The following is a 19,672-nucleotide window of genomic DNA, read 5'->3' as shown; positions in this document are numbered from 1 at the left end:
ATCAAGGCTGTATATTGTCACCCTGCTTATTTAACTTATATGCAGAGTACATCATGAGAAATGCTAGGCTGGAAGAAGCACAAGCTGGAATCAGGATTGCCAGGAGAAATATCAATAACCTCAGATATACAGATGATACCACCCTTATGGCAGAAAGTGAAGAGGAACTAAAAAGCCTCTTGATGACAGTGAAAGAGGAGAGTGAAAAAGTTGGCTTAAAGCTCAACATTCAGAAAACGAAGATCATGGCATCTGGTCCCATCACTTCATGGGAAATAGATGGGGAAACAGTGTCAGACTTTATTTTTGGGGCTCCAAAATCACTGCAGATGGTGATTGCAGCCATGACATTAAAAGACACTTACTCCCTGGAAGGAAAGTTATGACCAACCTAGATAGCATATTCAAAAGCAGAGACATTACTTTGCCAACAAAGGTCCATCTAGTTGAGGCTTTGGTTTTTCCAGTGGTCATGTATGGATGTGAGAGTTAGTCTGTGAAGAAAGCTGAGTGCCGAAGAATTGATGCTTTTGAACTGTGGTGTTGGAGAAGACTCTCGAGGGTCCCTTGGACTGCAAAGAGATCCAACCAGTTCATTCTAAAGGAGATCAGTCCTGGGTGCTCTTGGAAGGAATGATGCTAAAGCTGAAACTCCAGTACTTTGGCCACCTCATGCAAAGAACTGACTCATTGGAAAAGACTCTGATGCTGGGAGGGATTGGGGGCAGGAGGAGAAGGGGACGACAGAGGATGAGATGGCTGGATGGCATCACTGACTTGATGGATGTGAGTTTGAGTGAACTCCGGGAGTTGGTGATGGACAGGGAGGCCTGGTGTGCTGCGATTCATGGGGTTGCAAAGAATCAGACACGACTGAGCGACTGAACTGAACTGAACTGAAAACAGTTAAAGTGGGTCAACTGCCTGGTGTCAAATAAAAACTAAATTTTCAGTTGTGGGCACACTGTAGTATATATAAAATCAAATGAAATGTTGTACACATGAAACTATTAATATATATTAAGAATATTATAAATCAATTTTAATGCCATCAATCAAGCAATATATGTAGAAGAAAAATAGAGTCCTAACCACTGGGAATTCCCTCTACTTAATTTTTCTGTAAATCTGAAAGTGCTGTAAAAAAAAAAATGTCTATTAGAGCTATACTATATTGAGACTAAATCAGGAGTAAAACATGGAAAGAGGAATAGCTATTAAAAGGCTACTACAGGACTTCCCTGATGGTCCAGTGGATAAGAATCCTTCTTGCAATTTGGCGGACACTGGTTTGATCCCTAGTCTGAGAAGATCCCACGTGTCTTGGGGCAACTAAGCCCATGAGCTGCAACAACTGAAGCCCATGTGCCCTAGAGCCTGTGCTCTACAACTGAAGCCACGCAATGAGAAGCCTGTGCACAACAGAGAGTAGGCCCCACTCTCTACAATTAGAGAAAGCCCACGCAGCAACAAAGACTCAGCGCAGCCAATAATAAATAAATACACGTCTTTTTTAAAAAAGCAAGACTATTTGGATAGTGGTGAGGGTGAAGAGAAACGTATTAGTCACAAAAGGGCAAGTAAGCCACAGACCACAGGAAGCCCAGCTAAGCCTAAAGCCTGCTGATGCTGTGTGTTGTACCTGTGAAATGTACCCGGCCCCCCTTGAGACGGGGAGTAACTGGACTAGCATGGTCCAGCTCTCGGCAAAGGCTCCCACAGCAAGACTACCACCACAGGAAGCAAAACCCCTCCCCAGTGCTGGTCAAGACAATGCTCAGAAAGAACTCCCTCCGGAGAAGCCCCCAGAACAAGGGAGAACGTGACCAGGAAAGACTACCCAAAACTGCAGTCAGGCAGAATGCATAGGATAGGGAGGTCAGCTAGCTGCAGAGATGACCTCACTTGGAGACAGCGTAGCCCTGAAACCTGGGGCGGTTCCCACATTCTTCTCTACTTAGGTTCTTCTGCAGGAATGTGACTTTTGCCAAAGAAACTGCATCACACCAGCATGGCCAGGGGCAGGGGTGTTTCTATAACTGAAGGTGGAGGAAAGCAAACTTCCCTAGAGCATAGAGCAGAGCTGTCCAACAGGCAGGAATACAGGGACACCAAAGACTTATTTCTTCTCCTCTTGTCCTCCTTAGTCACAGGTTGGAAAGAAGTCACAGCAGCTAAGAGTTACTCTCAAAAGGCCACTCTACCTCTGGCTGGAGAAATGAGAAAGGGAGGCAGGATGTTGTCTGACGGAGCTGCTCAAATCATGACTCTGCCTTGTCAAGCTGTTTGACCTTAGGAAAGTTACTTAACCTTTCTGAGTCTTGGGTTTTTCTTCAATAAAATGGGGATGATAATGTTTTTGTTCAGTCACTAAATTGTGCCCGATTCTTTGGGACCCTATGGACTGCATGCAGCATACCTAGATCCTCTGTTGTCCACTAATAATAATAATCAATAAGTAACAAGGTCATGAGAATAAAAAGGGCTATTTCATGTTCAGTTCAGTTGCTCAGTTGTGTCCGACTCTTTGCAATCCCACGCACTGCAGCACGCCAGGCTTCCCTGTCCATTACCAACTCCTGAAGCTTACTCAAACTGATGTCCATCAAGTCGGAGATGCCATCCAACCATCTCATACTCTGCCGTCCCCTTCTCCTCCCACCTTCAATCTTTCCCAGAAGTAGGGTCTTTTCAAATGAGTCAGTTCTTTGCATCAGATGGCCAAAGTACTGGAGTTTCAGCTTCAGCATCAGTCCTTCCAGTGAATATTCAGGACTGATTTAGGTACCCACAGTCATGGCTGGCACCGAAATGGGTACTATTTTCATACAGATGGCATGAAACTGAGGCTCAGAGACGAGATGTGGGTGACAGAACCTTGCAAGTCAGATTCCAAAGCCCCTGTTCTAAACCACTTGACCTATAAGCCACGAGCCATATATGACTCCTGGGAACTTGAAATATGGAGAATCCCAATTAAGATGTGCTGTAAGTGTAAATGACACTGGATTGCAAAGACTTTGTACCAAAAAAAAAAAAAGTAGAATGTATCACGAATAAGTTTTATACTAATTACATGTTGAAATATTATTTTGATATATTGGGTTAAATGAGATATATCATTAAAATTCATTTCACTGCTTTAGTTTTTTTAATGGAGCTACTCAATAGTCTTAAATTAAATTCATGGCTCACACTGCATTTCTTTTAGATAAGACTGAACTAGAACACGGTGCCTTCCAGTGACAGGAGCCCGTGGGGGAACTCCACCGGGAGCTGCATTTGAAATCATTCATAAGAACACGGAACCTGACTCATTTGGGAAGTTCATGCCTGATGTCCAAAAATCTTTTAAAATGCTGTGGTATGGAACTGGGATAAGGGCCTCCCTTGCATAGCCGGGCCTGGGGGCTGAGAGAGGAATAGGAAGAGCTGGTTGAAACCAGCTCAGCCATGATTAAGCACAAAGTTGCACCTAGGAAAACAAAAGCCCGTGTGGATTCTCTGTATCTCTTTTTGGCTAACCACAAAGGGCAGAGGATGAGAAGGCTATTTTCTGTACACTCGGGAAAGGCCAGGGGACAGGCTTGACAAAATGTGGGGGGAGGGGCGGGGAGGATGACACATAAGATGCTCAGTTAAATTTGAACTTCAGATAAATAACGAAAGTTTTAATATAAGTATGTTCCAAGTATTCCATGGGATAAACTTAGTATAATTCAGTAAACTTAGTATAATTTTCATTGTTTATGTGAAATTCAAATGTAACAGGGCATCCTGTATTTTATGTGGCGAATCTATCAGGGAAACAGGGAAGCCAGGGAATGGAGATGTCACCAGGCATGGACAAAGTAGCATCTTAACTTTTTACAGGTTAAGCTGGAAGACAGAGATGAACAGGTAAGGACTCTTAACAAGGAATTAGTTGAATCTCAAACCCATACCAACAGAAGATGCTGACCTCAGAGTCCCCACATCCCTGGAGCATCTTCAACCTGAGGCTGTAACAATTTCTACTCAAGGGACTTCCCTGGTGGTCCAGCGGCTAAGACTCTGCACTCCCAGTGCAGGGGACCCGGGTTTGATCTCTGGTCAGGGAACGAGATCCCACATACCTCAACTAAGAGTTCACATGCTGCAACTAAAATCCAGTGCAAATAAAATGTAATAAAAAATCTCACTCAAATAAGTGGTCACCATTAACAGAAATATAGATAAAGTGATAAAAGGTAAAAATATTACCTAGATACTGTTAAAAAAATCTCGTTCCTTAATTTTGTATTCCTCTATCATTTAAAGGAAATAGTCGGGCTTTCCTGGTGGCTCAGTGATAAAGAATTCACCTGTCAATGTAGGAGACATGGATTCAATCTCTGGTCTGGGAAGATCCCACAGGCCATGGAGCACTACGCCTGTGCATCACAACTCCTGAGCCTGCACCCATCTACCTTTCTGAGCCCATCCACCTTTGTCCTCTGACTCCACCTGAAAACATAGAAGTTTCATTAAGCAGCCCCAGAACAGGAGACAGGAAGGGGCTGCAGAAGTTTGAGGTTTACACCTACTCATTCCTCCTCCTTTATGTCTGGTCATCCTAACTATTTCAGAATCAGGAGTCCACCTCCATCTCTCACCTAGGTGAAGGTAAAACCACCAGCTGATCTCATTACTTCCACTCTTGCCACTCTTTCACAATCCACTGTACACAACTACCAAAAGGATCTTTGAAAAAGAAATCTGACCATATCACTCCCCTGCTCAAAATTGTCCAGTGAGGTCTCATCACACTTAGGAGAAAATCCACACTCCTAGAAGGCCTTGTAGGATCTGGTCCTTCTCTGCCTTTTCTATCCTATCTCCTATACTCTCCCCTCACTCATTGCCCTGGAGCCTCACCAGCCTTGTCCATCAAATATCCCAGGCTCATCTCTGCCAAAGAATAGGCCTCTGCATACCTATTTTCTCTACTCTGTCCAGATCATCTCATAGCTGGCTCCTCCCTAACAGGTCTCAGTTCAAATGTCCTCTCCTCAGGAGGCCTTCTCTTTTCTCAAAAGTTACCATATTTGTTATTCTTTAAATTATAAATTACTACTTAAAATTCTCCTGTTTATCTGTGTATCTTCTGTCTCTCTCACTCACTAACCCAAAAGAACAGATGATCAGACCCTCTGGTTGACTAGACCCTTCTGTTACCTCAGCACACAGCACAGTGAATGGCACACGGCAGGTGATCACTAAGCACCTACTGAGTGAATGACTGTGAAAAACCCTGGGATAGAGTCTCAGCCACACCACTAACTAATTATGTGTCTATCAGTATGTCCTCTCTGTCGTGAGGCCTCAGTCTCTTCGTCTATAGTGATGGGGTTGGGCTGGATATCATCTGAGGGTCCTGCCAGCTCTGACATGCTGTATTTCAGGGACTCCCAAAACAGCCTCTCATTGAGCTGCATCTCCCTGGAATGCTGGGGAAAGTACAGCAATGACCACATGCCTAGAACAATTCCACGGGAATCTCAGGCTGCCAACTGCCTGGTTTTTTGCTCACCGATCAGCTGCACTTGTTCTTCTTCCCTGGAGGCTGTCTCCTGCAGATCATGAAGCAGTCTGCTGTTCACCTTGATGATGTCATCAATGTTTGAGAACAGGACATCCAGATCTCCCTGTGGCAGCTAAAAGGAACAAAGACTCCGTGGAAGGTCGCTCAGGAGTTCGATAAGAGTGATTTTTTGGTAGGTTTCGGACAGTAGTCCAGAATAGTCACGCCATCGGGGTTCCATCTCTCTTGGGAAGACCGTTTCAGAGGAATGTTTGAAAGGACTTTGAAATTTTATAAGTTAGGTATTTTTATTACTCTAAGAGAAGAGAGGAAGAGATGGAGCACTCACCATGAAAGGAAAGCTGAACTGCGTTATCCTAGGTCTGCTGCCAACTATAATTTTTCTTCTCCCATTTCCCCATCTGCCATGTAAGTGTGGGAAGTTGGACTTCTTTCCAGCTCTGACACACTTGGCACCTACCACTATTACCTTTAGATACATTCTGAACTCCAGCCCTATGAGCTAAACTGCACCACTGTTAAAAGGATGCAGGATATCTACATATGTTGACTGTGCTCAGTTGCTTCAGTCGTGTCCGACTCTTTGCAACTCTATGGACTGTATCCCACCAGGCTCCTTTGTCCATAGCATTTTTTACACAGGAATACTGGAGTGGGTTACTATACCCTCCTCCAGGGGATCTTCCTAATCCAGGGATTGAACCCACACCTCCTGTGTCTCCTGCACTGCAGGCAGATTCTTTACTGCTGAGCTGCCAGGGAAGCCCTATATAGGATATATATATAGATAGAAGCCCTGGATGCACAATCAAGTGGGAGAAGCTAACTGTAGAAAAACATCTAGAGTATGCTTTACTTTTGCTAAAATAAGTAACAATCTATATTTGTTTGTTTAATGCCTCCAGAGGAAATATCCCAATTTCTGGAGGGTAAAATAAGGGAGGGTTTTCATCTACATTATCTGCTTATTTCATTTATTCAATAAATAGTAATTGGAGTCCATTATTTATATGTCAAGAACTGGAATACACTGAACTATTAATAAACAGCCTTTCCCCTTATGGACCTTACATGCTGGGGGATAGTTGAAATTTTAGAAAGAGAGCCTATGTTATTTCTGAAACTGGGACGAAAAAGATGTAAAAAATGAATACTAAACTAGAAACCCATGTAATGATAACTTTTTCATGTTACCACCCTCTAAATGAGACAATTACAAATAGGTCACTTAAAACAATCTGTTCTAAACTAAATAAAGGGCTATCTTATCCATTAGCTCATTTAATTCTCTGAGGTGATTCTTCTCTGCCCATTTAGCAGAAGAATATACTAAAACTGAGCAACTAACACTTTTTATATTAAGGCTCCAAGGTGTCAAAAGCCTTGCTGAAGGTTGCAGGGCCAGTAGTAGAAGTACCATGACTTCACATTCACCACTTTCCCCTCCATCAAGCCTGCCCCAGGAACAGATGTGAGGTCTAAGAAGCCGGGACCCATGTCTGCCTCTCTAAAGACAAGCTGAGTGTGGTCCCACCCAGGTACCTGCTGCAGGCGGCTCCTAATGTCAGAGGCACAGAGCTGGAGCACGTGCAAGTAGGAGACCTCAGTGTCGATGAGTTCCCTGACAGCCAGCCTCTGCTGGAGCAAGGATCTGTCCTCAGAGAGTCGATCATCCCCATCTGGAGCACCAGTTCTAGAGGACAGAGCATCGTCCCCATGATTCGTCATGTCAGCAGGTTCTGGAAAGACAGACACATCCAGATTCACTTCTGGGAGCTCTACTGGAACATGCTGCCTTTAGTCCAGAGACAACTATTCACCAAGTGGCCTAAAAACATCTTTAGCTGCCTACAGAGTCAAGATGAACTATTTATTAGTATTTGAACAAATCTTAAAAGGTAGAACACAGCTCAGATAATTGTTGACATTTTAAATTCATTTCCCAGGATTAAGACAATGTGCTTGCTTGGCTTTTTCTTCCTTTTTTGCTCCCCCACCGCCCCCCCATCCCACCCCCTGCAGCTCTCAACCCAGATTTCTTTATCTGGTTCACTGACTCTCTCACCCTCTTTCTCCCAACTCTTCCCTCCTCTTCACCTGCCACTACCCCATTCAGACCATACTACCTATCACCTTGACTATTTCCACAGCCTCCAGAATCATTTTTTCAAATCCAAACCCCTCTCCCACCTGCTGCCACCCACACCCATTCATCTTGTACATGCTCCCAGTGTAAACTTCCTGAAACAAAGCTTGTGATCTGGTATCCTCTGCCTCTGGCCTCATTTTTCCTCTTCCCTGACACTCCAGTGAAAGAAAGTCACATGCTTTTCTCCATTCCTGCATAGTCATTTCCTGCCTCTGTGCTTTTGCACCTGCTGTGACCCCTCCCATGCCTCTAGGCTCTGACATTCATCTCTAAGGCCTTTCCTGATCCTCCCAGCCAGATGTTCTTTTCTCTTCCATCTCTAAGTTTAAAAAGTACAAATGGCAATACTATGGAAAAGAAAAATCTCCCTACTACAAAACACCTAGAAATGCAAGATCAGCTATAACAAACTGCCTTTTCACTGGATGGCAAGTATTGCAAGAAAGTAAAGGAAATCAGCAGGGATCCCCAACCAGAGGGAATGGAAAACCAGAGCAGGAACAGCTAAGCTGATGCAGCTGTAGCCAAAGTGGACAGGGTGGGCAAAGAAGAGAGCACTGCCCAGCTCAGTGATTCAGAGACTTGGGCATTAGTGCCCAGGGAGAATCAGGAAACAAGCTCCTTTCCTCAAGCACACTAGAGAAATGGGGGAGTAGAAAAGAAATGCCCCTCTACCTACACAGAAAATGACAAAGATGTTTCTTCATCTTGACTTGGGTCCTGAGTAAAGGAAAAGTTCTTCCTGAAAACTCATAACAGGCCTGCTTTCACTGGATCGCAGGTTCAAATGTATACTACACATGTGTTCCAAGGAACTCAATGCTGAGAAATATGCCACAACAAAAAAGAAGTCCTGGACTAATGCTAGTATTAATACCCACAGAAAAACTAAAATGTCTCCAGGAGGACACATTCTTAATCTAGGCCACATGGTACTCCAAGAGATAACCCTGTCCTGAAGATGAACTTAAAATCCAAAATTACAAGAACTCCAATGTAAGTGAGCATCATCAGAGACAGCAAGAGCAGGATTAGATCCCCAGAACATCAGACAATCAAACTGTCAGAAACTATAAAATAAGCAGGAAAAGAAAAGACACACAAAAAATAAAGACCTGTATGATTTTTTAAAGCACCAAGCAAAACTTACAGATGTTAAAAATTTAGTCTTCAAAATTAAAAACTAAATGGACACTTTAAATATTTAGGAAAGAGAAATAGGAAAGGAGCAGATAGATATGAAGAAATTATCCAGACTGCTAAAAAGAAAGTGAAAATCATGCAAAATACGAAAGAGAATTAAGGGATCTGGATACTGAAATAAGGTCATGTACCAACTCTGTGTTCCAGGGGACAAGAATAAAGAGAGTGAGAAGAGGCAATATATGAAGAGATGAGACTAATAATTGTCCAAAATTTATAAAAGATATTATTGGTTAGATCTAGGAAGTACAAGTCCCAAGCAGGGTAAGTTTTTTTTAAAAAAATCAAATCTAAACACACTAGGAGGAAATTTCAGAATCCTGAAGGCCTGGAGAATCTACCTTATAGTTTCCTTGTCAGGAAACTATGTTCTACCAAAATAAAGAAATAAATCACACAAAAAAAGACACGAGATACAGGAAACTGGTAACCTAATATGTGAGAGAGACCAAGGAAATTCCCAAGATAGATCAAAAGAAATCCTAAGTTTGACTGTTGGTGACAGACAGCAAAAAGTCTGGGCTAGATACTAGAATGTCTTGAGGACAAATTTACTGAAACAGCAGAGAATATGGTCCTTATTTAGGCAATTACACAGACAATACATGGTGAAACTAAGAAATAAACCAACAAACAAAAAAATTATTCAACAAGATTGTGCAGAAAAGATAAAAGTAATTATGCGTCACTACCTGATTCAACTATAAATAGAATCTACGCAGGTAATAATGCAAGTGATCTAATTCATATTATGTACTGAGAGGACAAGGTGTTGGAGAAGGAGTCAAAAAGAGCTAAAGTCTAATCCTCCATAGCGAGAATCAAGGAACAATGCCTAAATTGTACTGCTCAAGAAGGAACAGTACATGTGTGCAATCAGCTAAAATCAACAGAAGGAACTGCCTGGTAGTGCCTGGAGAAGGCAAGAGAAGAGGACAGGGTGTTTTTTATAACAAACACTGTACAACAGAATTACCTGTTTCTCCTTCTCATCACAAATGTAGAACTATCCATCTCTTTAAATTATATGCTTTTATAGCTTTGAAGAGGTTTCCCAGGTGATGCTAGTGGAAAAGAATCCGCCTGCCAATGCAGGAGACAAAAGTGATGTGGGTTAGATCACTGGGTTTGGAAGAGCCACTATAGTAGGAAATGACATCCAACTCCAGTATTCTTGCTGGAAAATTCCATGGGCAGAGGAGCCTGGCGGGCTACAATCCATGGGACTGCAAAGAGTTGGACACAACTGAGCGCACACGCACACACACACACACACTGCTGTGAAGTGAACTAAAAATTAAATAATGAAGGACAGAAGTGGTATGCACCTAACAGAAGAAGGAAAGTTATGACCAACCTAGACAGCGTATTAAAAAGCAGAGACATTACTTTGCCCACAAAGGTCCGTCTAGTCAAAGCTATGGTTTTTCCAGTAATCATGTATGGATATGAGAGTTGGACTATAAAGAAAGCTGAGTGCTGAAGAATTGATGCTTCTGAACTGTAGTGCTGGAGAAGACTCGAGAGTCTCTTGGACTGCAAGGAGATCCAACCAGTCGATCCTAAAGGAAATCAGCCCTGAATATTCATTGGAAGGACTGATGCTGAAGCTGAAACTCCAATACTTTAGCCACCTGATGCGAAGAACTGACTCACTGGAAAAGACCCTAATGGTGGGAAAGATTGAAGGCGGGAGGAGAATGGGACGACAGAGGATGAGATAGTTGTTGGATGGCATCTCCGACTCGATGGACATGAGTTTGAGTAAGCTCTGGGAGTTGGTGATAGACAGGGAAGCCTGGCATGCTGCAGTCCATGGGGTCGCAAAGAGTCAGACACGACTGAGCAACTGAACTGAACTAAACTGAACAATTAAACATAAGAAAAAGTGAGAATTTCTCAATTTTGCTGGAGATCAATATTCCAAAATAAATTATATTCCTGTGCAAATCAACAACAATTTTCAAGAGTTCATTTAAAGAAAAATAGCAGCATAAGAATAAAAAGATTCAATAACAACGTGTTATTTATTCCTTCCTAAATATCTTAATTTAACAAAAGATGGGGAATTCCCTGGCGTTCTAGTGTTTAAGATTCCAGGTTTTCACTGACATGGCCTGAATTCAGTCCTCGGTCGGAGAACTGAGATCTCACAAGCCACACATACAATTAAAAATAATAATAATAGGTGTACAAAATCTTTATGGAGAAAATGATAAAGCTTTATCTAAATATATTTAAGAACTAACTAAGAATTTAAGAATTCCCTGGGGGTTCAGCAGCTAGGACTCTGAGCTTCCACTGCTGAGGGCCCAGGTTCAATCCTTGGTTAGGGAACTAAGATCCCACAAGCCATGCAGTGCAGCCAAAAACAAAATCAAGCAAACAGAAACATAACGAGATACCATTCTATGTTGAAGAGATCAGCAAAATATGAAAATAAAATGTTGGTGACTCTGTATGAATGGGAAATCTCATATACTGATATGATGATATAAACTGTTGCAACCACCCTAAAGAGCAACTTGGCAATATTTAGAAAAGTTGAAAATTCACAAACTATCAGGCCAAGGAGTGCTACTCCTGGATATACCCCCACCTCTGAGAAACTTCTCCATATACACACAAGAAATATAGATGGGAATGTTCACTGCAGTACTGATGAAACAACAAAAAATCAGAAAAAACATAAATGTCTCAATGCAAGTGAATAAATAACTTGTGGTATAATCACATAATAGAATTCTGAACAGTAAAAAAAAAACTATAGATTCATGTATCAACATGGATTTACTCACAGATGTTGTAAACAGGAAAAAAATATATATATAAGCAAGTCCCAGAAGGATATACAGTGTATGTGTTAGTTGCTCGGTGGTGTCCGACTCTGCAACCCTATGGACTATAGCCCACCAGGCTCCTCTGTACATGGGATTTCCCAGGCAAGAATACTGGAGTAGATTGCCATTCCCTTTTCCAGGGGACCTTCCTGACCCAGGAATCTAACCTGGGTCTCCCGCACTGTGGGCAGATTCCTTACCCTCTTTACCTGGGAAGCCAGAATAATACTATTTCTTAAAAGTTTAAAATGTAAAAAGAAAAAAAATTAAAAAGTTTTTAAAAGTTTAAAATATGTGAAATAAAAAAAATAAAATAAAATAAAATATGTGAAATAATGCTAGATTTTGTTTAGGGACAAATACATGTAGCATAGGCATTAAATATTTTGTAGATGTAATTAGCAATAAATCCAGGTAATTAAAGAAATTTTCACATATTGAGGTATAGGGAAGTCATTCTGGCTTATACATGATTTAACTTGATTTTCTGCTAACTAAAATGGGCTGTTTGTGACTTTTCAGACATACACTGTCATATCTGCTTTAATTATTGAAGAAAATGGCACAATGACCACAAGTAAAGAATGTCTATGTTAAGGATTAAATGCCTCCTTTCCTGGAATACCAATGTTGGTATGCCTTCGATGATAAGACTCCCTCCCCAGGAGCCAAGGTCATACTGACTTACTGTGAACATGCTGATCTGTTGGACTTTTTTCTTTAATAATTTATTTATTTATTACTGTGCTGGGTCTTCACTGCGAGGGGCATTTCTCTAGTTGTGGCAAGTGGGGGCTACTCTCTAGTTGCAGTGCTCTGGCTCCTCACTGCAGTGGCTTGTCTTGTTGCAGAGCACAGGCTCTGGGGCACGTGGGCCTCACTAGTTGCGGCACCCAGGCTCTAGAGCACAAGCTCAGTAGTCACGGTGCACAGGCTTAGCTGCTCTGCAGCATGTGGGATCTTCCTGGATCAGGGATCAAACCTGTGTCTCCTGCACTGGCAGTTGGATTCTTTACCACTGAGCCACCAGGGAAGCCCCTGATCTGTTTTTTCTGTAACCTTGAAGGAGTATATTCCTGACCTCTTTGACATTCTTTATTCTGACATAATAATGTAAAACTGTGCTGCAAACCATGCTTCTCTGCAGCAGCTCCTCAGAGTTATCTGAGGGGCTGTCTCCTAGGCTAAAGTCCTCAGTTTGGCTCAAATAAAACTTCTTCTTCTTCTTTTTTTTTTTTTAAAATATGGAACGCTTCACGAATTTGCGTGTCATCCTTGCACAGGGGCCATACTAATCTTCTCTGTATCGTTCCAATTTTAGTATATGTGCTGCCGAAGCGAGCACAAAACTTCTTCTTATTCCTATTATATTTTGTTTATTGATTTATTTCCATCAACACAGGATAAAAGTAACCTCTGCAAAGGGAGCTAGAGCAATGGAATTGGGAAGAGTATCAAAGTGGAGAGGCTTTTTCAGTTAAAGTTTTAATTTTGAGATAACCAGAGATTCACACACAGTTGTAAGAAATAATGCAGAGGTTCTATGTGCCCTTTACCCAACTTCCCCAATGACATCATCAGGGAAAACTACAGTACACTGTCACAGCCAAGATGCTGACACCAACATAGCCAAGATGCAGAACAGTTCTTTCTTGAGGATCCTTCCTTCATGTTGCCTTTTTACCCACTTGGTTGCAGCCCCATCTCATCCTTGCTGCTGCTGCTGCTGCTAAGTCGCTTCAGTCGTGTCCGACTCTGTGCGACCCCATAGACGGAAGCCCACCAGGCTTCCCCATCCCTGGGATTCTCCAGGCAAGAACACTGGAGTGGGTTGCCATTTCTTCTCCAATGCATGAAAGTGAAAAGTGAAAGGGAAGTCGCTCAGTCGTGTCTGACTCTTAGCGACGCCATGGACTGCAGCCTACCAGGCTCCTCCACGCATGGGATTTTCCAGGCAAGAGTACTGGAGTGGGTTGCCATTGCCTTCTCCGATCTCATCCTTAATATCCAGCAAATAAGAATCTGTTCTCCATTTCTGTACTCTCATCAGTTCAAGAATGTATGCAGTGTTGATGTATGGCAAAAATCATCACAATATTGTAAAGTAATTATCCTCCAATTAAAAAGATAAATAAAATTAAAAAAAAGAATGTATGTAAGGAGTTCCCTGGTGGTCTAGTGGTTAGGAACTGGTGCTTTCACTGCCTGGCAGGAGTTTAATCCCTGGTCAGGGAACTGAAATCCCACAAGCTGGGCAGTGTGGCCAAAATAAATGAATAAATAAAATTTCATTAAAAAAAAAAAAAGAATGTATGTAAATCACAGAGTATCTATATGTGAATTACATAATATATAACCTTTTGGGACTCACTTTATTCACTCAGCATAATTCCCTAGAGATTGATGTAAGCTGTTGTATGTTATTAATAGGTCCTTCCTTTTCATTGCTGAATATCTAAGATGTTCTATTTTTAAAAAAAAAACTAAAGCAGATATGACAAAAATGCCAAAATTAAACAAAGCTAGGTAGTAAGAACATGGGCATTTGTTATTTTGTTCTCTGCTGTTTTCTGAACAGACAAAATAGTTCCTAATATTTAAAGTGGCATGTGTCCCATTCAGCCTTGTACTCGGGTTACCTAGGGCTATGCCTCATCTAGACACTAAGCTCCTGGAGACAAGATGAGCACCCATTTATTGTGTCTTCCTCTCTGTCTCACAATGCTGATACATATATGAATATGTATTTGCATACATGAATGCTCCTTTTCATGTATTAGTAGCAGAAGTTTCTGTCCTGACACTGACCCATGGATCAGATAACTTATACAGGTGCTTGGCAAGAGCAAGGTTGTTCAGAAGGCAGAAGGCCCAGAAGAGCCTGGAACATACCTGTCTGATGCATAGCTCTAGTCCAGCTCCTGAATGCTGCCTGTGGCCCACTAACCTGTCCCTGGCCTGAATCACTGACATTTATCATCCAGAGCATTGCTTCTCTAGAAAGATTCCGACAGGATTTCAGGAGACCTATTAAGGCTACTCTGAACTGTTGCTAAATTAACAAAGTGAAAGTGAAGTCACTCAGTCGTGTCCGACTCTTTGCTACCCGTGGACTGTAGCCCACCAAGCTCCTCTGTCCATGGGATTCTCCAGGCAAGAATACTGGAGTGGGTTGCCATTTCCTTCTCCAGAAGGAAAAGCCATAAGTAATACTTCAAGCCTTAAGTAATACTTCAAGCCATAAGTAATACAAAAGCCGTAAGTAATACTTCAGAGAGAACTGCTCAATATTTAAAATAGCACTTACAGTAATTGCAATCTAGACCTCCCACCAGGCCCGGGACACTCTCTCAGAGCAGCATCTTGTTGTTCTCTTAGTTTATATCCCATGTAATGGAAAGAAGCACATTTTTATTTCTTTAAAAATATTATATATTATTTGGCAATGAAAAGGAATGATGTACTAATATGCGCTACAACTACAATAAATGAATCTTAAAGACATTACGCTAAATGAAAGAAGTCAGTCACAAAGGACCACGTATTTGATGATTCTGTTTCTATGAAATGTCCAGAATAGGCAGATCTATAGACATGGAAAATGGATTAGTAGCTTACAGGGCTGAAAGCATAATGATTTGGAGTGTAGTGGCTGGATTTCTTCTGGGGATGGTGAAATGTTCTAAATTTATTAGTGGAGATGGTTGCACAACTCAGCAAATATACTAAAAACCACTGATTTGTACAACTTTAAATGGGTGAATTATATGATGTGAATTATAACTCAATAAAGCTGTTACCTACCCCATCAAATTAGGAAACACTGGCAAGGATGTGGAGAACTGCATCTCTCGTACGTTACTGATGGGATATAAAATGGTGCAGCTACTTTGGAAAATAGTTTGTCTGTTTCTTTAAAAACTAAAACATACACTTAATAGCAGTCGCACCCAGGGCATCTATTCCAGAGGATGAAAACTTACGCCTATACAAAAACCTGTCTACAAGTGTTTGAGGAAGTTTTATTTGTAAAAGCTAAGAACGAAACAATCAAAATGTTGCTTTAATAGGGGGATTTAATAGGTAAGGATAGCTAAAAAAAAAAAAAAAAAAGTGGTATATCCAGTATCACAGAATACTCAGAAATAAAAAGGGATGAACTACTGATAGACTGCAACAACTGGATGGTTCTTGAGGGTATCATGCTGCCTGAAAAGAACCAACTTGAACAGCTTACTGTGTGATTTCATTTATAAAACTTCTAAAATGATAGAGAAAACAGAGTAGAGATCGCCTGGTTAGAGATGATGGTGGAGGGGAGGTGGGTGTGACTATAAAAGAATAGCACAGGGAGAATTTCCTGGTGATAGAATACATCTGTATTATTGAAGTGGTGGTTACAGAAATCTACAGGTGATAAAAGGACATCTAAAATCAAACACGTGAATTATATCAAAGCCAACTTCCTGGTTTTGACATGATGTTACATTGAAATAAGATGCAACCATTGGAGGAACCTGGTGAAGATATACCTAACCTCCATACTATCCTTGGAACTTCACTCTTGACCTATAATTATTTCAAAATAAAAAGTTAAATAAACAAAGTATTAGATAGCTTAAGTTAGCCACTATCTTTGCAAATGCAGCTTAAAAGCCTAGGAGAGCAGGATGGGGGTCTCTCTTCTACTTCTTGGTCTGGTCTGATAAAGAGGCTTGTCCTGGAGAATACATTTGGGAAAATATGCCTTTCAATAGAGTCTAGTCTATGCTCAGTTCTGAGATCTCCTTGATGTCCTGTGATAGACAATTAAGAACTAAAGATAAAATCACTCTAGTACATGAAGTAAAGTGAAGTGAAAGTCGCTCAGTCATGCCCGACTCTTTGTCCATGGAATTCTCCAGACCAGAATACTGGAGTGGGTAGCCTTTCCCTTCTCCAAGGGATCTTCCCAACCCAGGGATCAAACCCAGGTATCCTGTATTGCGGGAGGATTCTTTACCAGCTGAGCCACAGCAAAGTTCAAGAATACTGGGGTGGGTAGCCTATCCCTTCTCCAGCGGATCTTCCCAACCCAGGAATCAAACTGAGGTCTTCAGCTTTGCAGGAGGATTCTTTATCAACTAAGCTATGAGGGAAGCCCCAGTCTAGTACACAGTAGGTACCAAAAGAAAAGTGTTTGTTGAATGTTATGCAGTGATGGCATCTGAATCTAGGATAGGATAAAACATTTAATTCTCTTCTCTTCTCTCCTCCTCTGTACACACTGGCACAGAAAATTTGGGCATTCACACATTCATTCAACAAATATTTGGAGCAGCTATTTCCAAAAATCCTATTGTTAAGGATTTTTCTGGGTTATGAGGATACAAATAAAGGGGGGAAAGGGGGTTCTACAATAAGGGTAGGGCATTTAAAATATCTGGTTATTTGTTCCAAGGTTCATTCCACTAAAAGCAGAGGGACTGAGTAAATGGACATCTTGGTCATTTCACCCCTTTAAAGATAGAAGTACCAGGGGAAATGAGGGACTTCACTTGCGGTCCAGTGGTTGGACTCCAAGCTCTTATTGCAAGGGGCCCAGGTTCAATCCCTGGCCAGGGAACTAGACCCCACATGCCATAATTAAGAAGTTCACATGCTGCAACTAAGACCCAGCACAGCCAAATAAATAAATATTAGAACAAAACAAAACAAACAAGGGAAATGATACTCTGAACCTAATTCTGACCAGTCAGAAGTGAATGGAGAAATGGAAGTAAGCAGGTCCCAGAAGAAAGTTCACCCTAAAAGTTCCTTCAGAAAGTAAAAATGTCATGGCAGGAAAAGATGAACATCCATCAGTCTTCCACCTCAAGTTAGAGAGGGAGGTCAATTTAAACATTCAAGGGGGAAAAAAATAGATATAAAACCTCTAGGGATTAGGGCTCATGGGCAGGCTAACAAAGAAAAAGTTAAACACCACACTAACAAAAGACTGTTGAAGAATAAAGGGAGGAAATACCTATAAAAATGAGAATGGCAACAGAGGGATCCTGGCTAATGAGCCTCATTTATACAAGAGTCAGAGTGGAGGGTCCTGTACAAAGAACTTCCAGAACTCTAAAACCCAGAAGGATCTGGGATTAACAAAACTAATTCTGTAATTCCAAAGTTCTGCCCCTACTATGATTGCCAACTAAATTTTAACATTCATGTTCAGAAAAAGTAAAAACTAGGCACATTGTTTGATGACTTTGTTTTCCTCTTCTTAGCCCTAAAGAGTGACTGCAGGGGTCACTCTTTCAAGATTAGGAGCCCAGACCCTGGAGCTAAAAAACCTGATTTCAAATTCTGATTCTGCGATCAATCCATGTGGCCTTCCTAGGATAACTAAATAACCTTCCTTATAGGGTTGTTATAAGATTTCATAAGAATCCACGTAAAGTGTTTAGCAGAGTGCCTGTTATGTAATAAGCTTTCAAGAACAGTAGCTGTTGTTTTTGTTACTATTATTGTTAAACAGGAAAGATTAGCATGACCGTGGATCAGAGGAATGACGTCTAAAGACACTTGGCTGATCACACTGAAGCAGATGGTGAAAGCACCTAATCATGATGATTATAATAAGAACTACATAGCAGAGTATGACTGACGATGCAGCTAATACCAATGAAACGGAGCTGAGAGATGGAGAGACCATGAGACTGAGCCCTGAAAGCATTGCTTAATCCAGCCATGATGGAGAATGATTCCCTTTGGGTTTGTTTTTTTTTTATATGAGCTAACACATTTTCATTCCCCACCCCACTTTGGCCTAACCCACTCTGAGTTGGGTTTCTGCCACTCGAATAAAACAGACAGTCTATCAGCCCTTGGAAAGGGAAACAGAGATCACTTGGAGCCACCACAGGTTAACAGAAAAAAGACAAACAGGTCATGCCAGACTATCCTCATTCCTTTCATGAAAGTCGACTAGATCAGTAGAGCAAAGGAATACCATAAGCTAGTGGAACTGGACTAGGAAGTTATTGCTGATCTCTGATGAAATCCTTACAAATAAGGAATAAGATGAGATAATGGCATAAGATGTGGTGATGGCGGCTGGGGGAGAGGGGGAGGCAATAGGACAGTAATATGGACTAAAAACCAATAAAATACCCAATTCAAAGACTGTTGATCAGTGTCAACCTCTGGGATCTTCCTTGCTTTTTTAAGGATATCTATTATTTCTTTTAGTGCTTCCCATCTCTGAGACCACCTGAATCTAAACCTCTACCACCTTTCTCCTGAATCAGTACAACAGCCTCCTGACCAATGCATAGCACCAGAGTGCAGTGGTCATTCTTTATGTTTTTCATAAAAGTGACTGTTTTACTTCTCTATTGAAACCAAGACAAGTCTTCTCTGACTCCCATCTCCCTTCCAAGGAACCACTCCCTTCCCCAGTAGATGCTCTAGATGCTCAATTAATTGAATTAATGAATGAATGACCTGGATGAACACTGGCAGAACAGTGATCAAATTGCCAATGACACTGTTACAAATGAAGTTAGACACACAACTCTTAGAAACCACCACAAAGTTTGAGGTAAGGTAGAAGAACTCCCCTTGAATTTTATATTGTAATTATACGATACATATGCTTTATCTGGCTTTTTCCTTTCAGCAAAATTATTTTGACATTCATCCATGTCATAGCATGTATCAATAGTTCATTACTTTCTCCTGCAAGTAGTATACTACTACTACTACTACTACTACGTCGCTTCAGTCGTGTCCGACTCTGTGCGACCCCATAGATTGAAGCCCACCAGGCTCCCCTGTCCTTGGGATTCTCCAGGCAAGAACTGGAGTGGGTTGCCATTTCCTTCTCCAATGCATGAAAGTGAAAAGTGAAAGGGAAGTCACTCAGTCGTGTCTGACTCCTAGCGACCC

At 41.4% G+C, this 19,672-nt stretch overlaps 1 protein-coding gene across 5 annotated transcripts in view; it reads right to left on the bottom strand.

Annotated features, from left to right (window-relative positions):
- The window catches only part of ARHGEF37 (Rho guanine nucleotide exchange factor (GEF) 37), a 92,395-nt gene that overhangs the window by 68,182 nt on the left and 4,541 nt on the right, over positions 1-19,672 (bottom strand). For all 5 annotated transcript variants that reach the window (XR_826174.1, XR_826173.1, XM_010850538.1 and 2 more), the window contains exons 2-3: positions 7,106-7,302; positions 5,552-5,675 (exon numbers count right to left, since the gene is read on the bottom strand). Coding sequence is in view for 3 of the 5 variants with exons in the window: in XM_010850538.1 (XP_010848840.1) it covers positions 5,552-5,675; positions 7,106-7,291 (310 nt within the window). In the remaining 2 variants the exon portion in view is untranslated. The remainder of the gene's footprint in view (positions 1-5,551; positions 5,676-7,105; positions 7,303-19,672) is intronic.

The sequence above is a fragment of the Bison bison genome, unplaced genomic scaffold (genome assembly GCF_000754665.1).
Source record: "Bison bison bison isolate TAMUID 2011002044 unplaced genomic scaffold, Bison_UMD1.0 scf7180017864291, whole genome shotgun sequence".
NCBI lineage: Eukaryota > Metazoa > Chordata > Mammalia > Artiodactyla > Bovidae > Bison > Bison bison.
This window is presented reverse-complemented; position numbering and strand designations above follow the sequence as displayed.